General features: G+C 39.2%; 1 protein-coding gene across 1 annotated transcript in view; it reads right to left on the reverse strand.

Moving 5' to 3' along the window:
* The window catches only part of col5a3b (collagen, type V, alpha 3b), a 32,738-nt gene extending 25,416 nt beyond the window's left edge, over positions 1-7,322 (reverse strand). Inside the window, exon 1 of the mRNA XM_060860803.1 lies at positions 7,076-7,322. Within this exon, the coding sequence (XP_060716786.1) occupies positions 7,076-7,181 (106 nt within the window). The 5' untranslated portion in view covers positions 7,182-7,322. The remainder of the gene's footprint in view (positions 1-7,075) is intronic.
* Positions 7,323-8,498: the final 1,176 nt, after the last annotated feature.

Consider the following 8,498-nt stretch of genomic DNA (forward strand, 5'->3'; position numbering starts at 1 on the left):
GACAGGCAGACAGATAGACAATCAGACAGACAGACAGACAGACAATCAGACAGACAGACAGACAATCAGACAGACAGACAGACAATCAGACAGACAGACAGACAGACAATCAGACAGACAGACAGACAATCAGACAGACAGACAATCAAACAGACAGACAGACAATCAGACAGACAGACAGACAGACAATCAGACAGACAGACAGACAATCAGACAGACAGACAGACAGACAATCAGACAGATAGACAGACAATCAGACAGACAGACAGACAGACAATCAGACAGACAGACAGACAGACAATCAGACAGACAGACAGACAGACAATCAGACAGATAGACAGACAATCAGACAGACAGACAGACAGACAATCAGACAGACAGACAGACAGACAATCAGACAGACAGACAGACAGACAATCAGACAGACAGACAGACAGACAATCAGACAGATAGACAGACAATCAGACAGACAGACAGACAGACAATCAGACAGACAGACAGACAGACAATCAGACAGATAGACAGACAATCAGACAGACAGACAGACAGACAATCAGACAGACAGACAGACAATCAGACAGACAGACAGACAGACAATCAGACAGATAGACAGACAATCAGACAGACAGACAGACAGACAATCAGACAGACAGACAATCAGACAGACAGACGTGTTATAACAATAATAACACTGCTAGTAACAGGGTAATAATTAATGACACAAAACACAAGGCAGAACTGTAGAAATATTTTATTATATTAACTTTAATAACTTTACACATTTAAGTAATTAAAGTTACTTTATTTAAAAAATAAACATCTATATTGTTTTATAATATAATAATCTGTAATAATAATCTATATTGTCTTTGTTGTCTTTATTTACAACATTAAATCACTATTCAGAAATGAATTCTTATTAAATGGAAAAAAATCTTTGTTTTCATGTTTTATTTTAAGTGTCAGTAGCTAAAGAAAATTGATATTTGAACACACACTCACACACAAAGCAACCAATCCCCCCAATAAACCCCCCACCCCACACACACACACACTCACACACTCACTCTGCTGCACATGCACACACTTGCAGTTACACATCAATAAATGACAAGTGGATGTTCAACATGGCCTGACAGGACACAGCAAGAATTTTAAACATCTGACATTAAGGGTTTGTGTGTCTGTGTGTCTGTGTGTGTGTGTGTGTGTGCGTGCATGTGTGTGGGGGTGTGTTTACATTAATGTACAATAATCAATAGACAAGCAATTGTGCAAAATCACACACACACACACAAATGCACACACTGAGCTTCTTTTACTACAGTGTGTGTGTGTCTGGGTGCCAGATGTGAACAATGAGGGCGAGCAGCTGAATTAAAAAACGCACTCCAGACACAGAGCTTTCTCTTAAAAACAGGCACACACACACACTCACACTCACACACACACACACACACACACACACACACACACACATACTCGCATTGATTCTTTTGAACTCAAAACTATGCTATCTAGAAGAAAACCAGTGTGTGTGTGTGTGCGTGTGCGTGTGTGTGTGTGAGTGCGTGCGTGCGTGCGTGTGTGTGTGCGTGTGTGCGTGCGTGCGTGTGTGTGTGTGCGTGTGTGTGTGTGTGTGTGTGTGTGTGTGTGCGTGTGTGTGCGTGTGTGTGTGTGTGCGTGTGTGTGTGTGTGGTCATCTGGTGCTGATCATGCTGATGTTAGTATTATGACTTTATGTCTTTTGCTTAATCCTAATGATGTTTTTTCCTATAGAGTCGATACAGTCCCTGTTCATATGTAGCTGTTTGTTTGCACTTTTTGAGGAACAACTGAACTAATCTGTGGATCCAACCTTGTTCTATATGTTCTATATGTTCTTTATGTAAACTGGTGGCCACCCTGAACCGTGGTCTGGAGCTGGAACATGCCCTGCTGCTGATAAACCTGGCTGTTGACTCACTTTATCCTCTCTAACACCTTCTCATTCTCCACCTCATCACCTTCACAGCAAACAAACTGCTGTCCTTACCTTCATCTCCCCATCAGCCTCCTATTACAGCCAGAGCTTCATCTTTATCTTTACACAGAAGATCTGCTGTAAGCACTCCTGATGGTCATGAGGAACCCGGCTGTGTGAAATGATCATTTTTTTAATGTTTAATCAACACAATTGTCTCCAGAGCACGAAGAAGCTGGTGCATGAGTTGAGATCAGATTTAATCTCCTGTGGTCAACATGTGAACAGCTGTGTTCAGAATCCGGGGCAACTGTTAATTTCTATGATGATGTTTGATGATGATGATGATGATGATGATGATGTAGTGAAGGTAAAAAAAGCTACACATCATGTCCTTGTTTCGTTACTTGACTGAGATTTTTATTGTTACATTTCTAATTGAATCATCGATGTGACTCATCTCACAGTTACAGATCTAATCCATGATCAGTTTAAAATCCAAGTAATAAATGATCCATTTTATTTCACTGACAATTTGAAGAGCGTCTAAACTTCATCAGTTCTCAGATTTGCTTGAAATTCATCTTCTTGTGAAAACGACAAACTTACACACCCTACAACAACGGTGTCCAAACTTACCCACAAAGGCAGATTTTTATACAAACCAAGCAGAAGCTACACCAGATTCCACCTGTTTAATCAGTTGTTCTTGGCTTTTAGTATAGACTCTGGTGTGGCTTCTGATTGGTTGGAATGAAAACCTGCACCACACCGGCCCTTTGTGGATAAGACTGGACACCGTACACCAAAGGTACTTCTTCTTCTGCTTCATCTTCTTCTTCTTCTTCTTCTTCATCTTCTTCATCTTTACTAGTCCACAAACCTCAGAAATATAAGGTTTAATCCTGAGTTAATGTTATAAATATCTAAACATCTTATCTTCAACGCCATGGTGTTGAATCCTATGGTTGTTTTAGTCCTAGATACGGTTTGTAATCATTCTCCGAGATTAGACCCTCACCTGTATTCCTCTGATTATAAAATTGTTCTTGGATTTGTCCTGAATCTTTCCTCTGACTTCACACTGAGCTCCTGAGATTAAAGCCAGCCTGAAGGTGGGGGTTTACTGAGGACAAATGCTGATATACTTCAAGTAACCACATCACAAACAGACCAAGAACAGACCACACCTCCTAAATAAATAAATTAATTCATTAATAAAACGGTTGTGTGACGTCTCACAAATCTCCCATGATTTAATTTCCTGAAAGAGAATTCATGACAGCTCTAACGTGTCCAGGCAACGTTCTCAGTCTGCTTCCAGAGAGGAATTCAGGACTGAACTAACACTGTAATATTACAGCTTTATCATTCACACACACACACACACACACACACACACACACACACACACACACACATAAACAGTTCTATTGTTAGCATTCAGCTGTAGATTAAACAGAACGCTCTGTAAGTCTTCACACAGTCCCCTGTGAACATCTTCCTGAATTACGGTGTGTAGCTTTGCTGCCATGGGTGCTACAGCTTTTTCCCTCACGTGGGTTCTGCAGGAGCTCCATTCCTGCTTGGAGACATGAACGTGTTGAGACGAAGCCTTGCTGGTATGTTCTGATCTTTCATATCGCACACAAGTGAAGCTGAATGCTCCGGTTAAAGGTCACCGTAGATATTCGTTTGCAGACATTCACTTATTTCTGTCTGTTTCAGCATTTCTAATTAAAGTTTGGAACCTTCTGGTAGCCTTCAGTTTGTCTGGAACTGTAAGAGATTGTATTGTCTGGAGTTTCTATAAACCAATCTGGGACCTTTAAAAACTTTAAGGTTAGTTTGAAATCTTGGAACTTTCTCTGTGCTTATATGGATTCTTGGAACATCTACAAGGCAGTGCAGGCACTTAAAGCCTTCTAGAAGTTTTTGTCTGGATCCAAAATATGACAGAAAATCCTTAATGTTGTGTCACTTTAAAATTCTGAACCAAAAGCCAAAGCACCTACATGTAACATGGCTAAGAGAAATGTAGCAGCTACCAGTTAGCATGATGCTAATCAGTGCATAAAGCCTCAGAACCATTCAGGAACACTTTAAACACATGAGGAAGATACCTGAGGATTTTTAGAAATGCTTTACTCTGTTTAAATGTTTAATAATTACATGGAGGATCTGCACAGTGATGAGACCTGAGCTAGACAACAGAGTGGGTTTGAGCTTCACAGTGGGTTTATTGTTGTGTTGGTGTTGGAGGTTGAGAGGTCAGTGGAGTGGTGGAGTTACAGCAGTCAAGACCGAGGAGCAGTGAAGAGACGAGGAAATGAGGAACACCTGCAGATCTTCTACAGAGTTCACACGGAATCTTTTAATAAAATCTCAGTCAGGAAGCACATGAGGTCATCAGAGGTGTGTGTGTGTGTGTGTGTGTGTGTGTGTGTGTGTGTGTGTGTGTGTGTATGTGTGTATCTTGTAATGAAGTCATCTAGAGTGATTAGAGGGTTTTGTTTTACTGGTCTGTGAATACCTGTCTGTATATTTCAGCTATAATCTGGAGATCAATTAATTAAAGTTCAGTCACACACACACACACACACACACACACACACACACATTGTCAACAGCCCTCAGCACTGACAGCTTTTTGCATTATTCCAGCATCTCGTGTTGGTTCAGAAAGGGGCGGGGCACTAAGAATTCTAAGCCACACCTACTACACGCCTACCATGAAGCTGAAAGCTATGATGTCACACACACACATACACACACACACGAACGACTGCAGTCATTAACTGTCTGTCACTAAAGCTAAAAATAATTTTGTATGGAATAAAAAAAGCATCAGATCCCGCCCCATAGCCATTACATTTATCTCATTTATACAAGGCCTTGTTCAGGGGCCCAGAAGTGGCAGTTTGGTGGACCTGGGATTCAAACTCACAACCTTCTGTAACAACATCAGTAACATTTATAACATCTCTTGAACATCTGCTTAAACACCTCTGTATAACACTTATGTTATTCTCTTTTTTCTACATCCACCAATCAGATCACAGAACCAGACCTCACCATCTCTGTAACCAATTAAGAACTTCAAATGAAGCTCTTTTCATTTCTCTACAATTCTTTTAGACTTTAGTCGCAAAGCAATAAATCTGTGCGAATTAAGGTCTTTACTGCACAGAAATTTGGGTAATGTGTGTGTAGTTTCACAGCGTGTGGTGTAGTGAAGTTATAATGGGCTCTAATGTTTTATAATGGGGTGTAATGAGCTGTCAGAGGTTATTGAGGGTTCTAATGGGTTCTAAGGAAGATACAAGACTATAACAGGTTACAAGAGATTATAATGTGTCATAATGGGCTATAGTGGGCTATAATGTGTCATAATGGGCTATAGTGGGCAATAATGTGTCATAATGGGCTATAGTGGGCAATAATGTGTCATAATGGACTATAGAGGGCAATAATGTGTCATAATGGGCTATAGTGGGCAATAATGTGTCATAATGGGCTATAGTGGGCAATAATGTGTCATAATGGACTATAGTGGGCAATAATGTGTCATAATGGGCTATAGTGGGCAATAATGTGTCATAATGGGCTATAGTGGGCAATAATGTGTCATAATGGACTATAGTGGGCAATAATGTGTCATAATGGGCTATAGTGGGCAATAATGTGTCATAATGGGCTATAGTGGGCAATAATGTGTCATAATGGACTATAGTGGGCAATAATGTGTCATAATGGGCTATAGTGGGCAATAATGTGTCATAATGGGCTATAGTGGGCAATAATGTGTCATAATGGACTATAGTGGGCAATAATGTGTCATAATGGGCTATAGTGGGCAATGATGTGTCATAATGGACTATAGTGGGCAATAATGTGTCATAATGGACTATAGTGGGCAATAATGTGTCATAATGGGCTATATTTGTACGCACATGATACTCAGATCTATATTCATTTTAAACCTAATGAAACTGTGCCTGTTGTTTTCCTTTCTGAATGTATTTCTAAGATGAAAGAATAAATGACAGAAAATTTTCTTTGTCTTAACAGTGAAAAGACTATGAAGAGATGATGCTTGTTCTCTCACCCCACCAACTACGCAAAGCCAGGTCAGTCAACTCTTGATGGTTCAAATGTGGAGTTTCAAACAAAATTGAGGAATCTAGGGGTAATTTTTGATGCCAATTTAACGTTTAAGCCACATATCCAAAATACGGTTAAAACTTCGTTCTTCCATCTCAGAAATATTGCCAGATTACGTCCAATTCTGTGATTTTCTGTTGCTGAGAGACTGATCAACACTTTAGTGTTTTCCCGTATTGATTACTGCAATGCCTTGTTGACTGGGGTGTCTAAAGCTACCTTAAACAAATTACAGGTAGTGCAAAATCTCGTTAGGTTTAGGGTTGATTTTAAGATTCTGATGCTTACCTACAAGTCCTTACACGGGTTAGCTCATCAATATCTGGCTGATCTTTTAATTCCTTATATACCATCTCGCGATCTTCGTTCTTCTGAAACTGGTCTTTTAACTGTTCCTTTAACTCCTTTAAAATCGATGGGAGATCAGGGCTTTCTCTTCACTAGCTCCAAAACTGTGGAATTCATTACCAACTGAGAGAAGGCAAGCATCATCTCTTGGCACTTTTAAATCTCTGCTTAAAACTTATTTTTTTAGGGTAGCTTTTAATTTGACTAATTGTAATTTTATATAGTGCTTATTTTATTGTCTATTTTTGTTGCTTTAATTTTAATCTTTATATTATGTGTGTATTTTTGCTTTCGTAAAGTGCTTTGAGATGTTCTTTTAAAGGCGCTATAGAAAAAATAAAGGTTATTATAATGTGTCATAATGGGCTATAGTGGGCTATAATGTGTCATAATGGGCTATAGTGGGTTAAATTGTCATAATGGGCTAAAGAGGGCTATAATGTGTCATAATGGGCTATAGTGGGCTATAATGTGTCATAATGGGCTAAAGTGGGTTAAATTGTCATAATGGGCTAAAGAGGGCTATAATGTGTCATAATGAGCTATAACAGGATATATGGGTGTCAGAAAGTTACTAGATGTTATAAGGATTTACAGTACCTGCATGTGTGGAGGTAGACATGTGCAGGAGCTGCAGCAGGAGGAAGAAGTGGAGTATGTCTCTCCGTCTGTCCATCTCTCTCTCCGGTCTCAGGAGAAGAACCATCAGTGGCAGAAGAGTGGAAGAACAAAGAAGAGATAAAAGGAGAGAAACGTCAGGAATCCTGTAAAAATCCTTCAGTGCAGAGCAGATCTGTCCTTCACGTGCCGCATCTCTCCCTCAGACTTTCTCCTTCTCTTACCACACTTTCTCTCTCTCTCTCTCTCTCTCTCTCTCTCTCTCTCTCTCTCTCTCTCTCTCTCGTCCCTCCCTCCATCACGTTCTGTTGGCACGTGTATGGAATTTTACATTTTCTGTCAATTACTTACATATTTTGCACAAAACACACACACACACACACACACACACACACACAATTGTTTTCATTAGTGTGTGTGTGCGTGTGTGTTTCTGTAAAATAATGTGTTCCTCATGCATTCCTGTAAGTGAACATGCAGGAACAGTATAGACATATAATAGAATTCCATATGGTGGATTCTGTGTGTTTGTGTGTGTGTGTGTGTGTGTGTCAGTTCTCGTCTCCTGCTGTTCATGTGATTGCTGTTTGAAAAAAAAAAAAAACATTTGTATGTTACTGCACTGACTCACAGACACTCAGGTAAACACAAACAGCAGGTTAAAGTAACTACAGGTGAAAACAGGAACTGATTCTAATGTAGCTAATTAATTAAAGTGTGTAGCCTCCAGTTTAGCCTTCAGTGTTTGTGAGCTTTACATTGAACCCCATCTCTAAATCTCATGTCCAGGTTTTATTTCTGACTGTGTAAAGTTTCTGACTGTAAAGTTTCTGACTGTAAAGTTTCTGACTGTAAAATGTTTCTGACTGTAAAAAATTTCTGACTGTAAAAAGTTTCTGACTAAAGTTTCTGACTGCAAAGTTTCTGACTGTAAAAAGTTTCTGACTGTAAAAGGTTTCTGACTGTAAAATGTTTCTGACTGTAAAAAATTTCTGACTGTAAAAAAGTTTCTGACTGTAAAGTTTCTGACTGTAAAGTTTCTGACTGTAAAAAGTTTCTGACTGTAAAGTTTCTGACTGTAAAGTTTCTGACTGTAAAAAGTTTCTGACTGTAAAGTTTCTGACTGTAAAGTTTCTACCTGTAAAGTTTCTGACTGTAAAAAGTTTCTGACTGTAAAGTTTCTGACTGTAAAAGGTTTCTGACTGTAAAGTTTCTGACTGTAAAGTTTCTGACTGTGTAAAGTTTCTGACTGTAAAGTTTCTACCTGTAAAGTTTCTGACTGTAAAAAGTTTCTGACTGTAAAGTTTCTGACTGTAAAAAGTTTCTGACTGTAAAGTTTCTGACTGTGTAAAGTTTCTGACTGTAAAGTTTCTGACTGTAAAAAGTTTCTGATTGTGTAAAGTTT

This window comes from Tachysurus vachellii, chromosome 24, assembly GCF_030014155.1.
Source record: "Tachysurus vachellii isolate PV-2020 chromosome 24, HZAU_Pvac_v1, whole genome shotgun sequence".
Classification (NCBI taxonomy): Eukaryota; Metazoa; Chordata; class Actinopteri; order Siluriformes; family Bagridae; genus Tachysurus; species Tachysurus vachellii.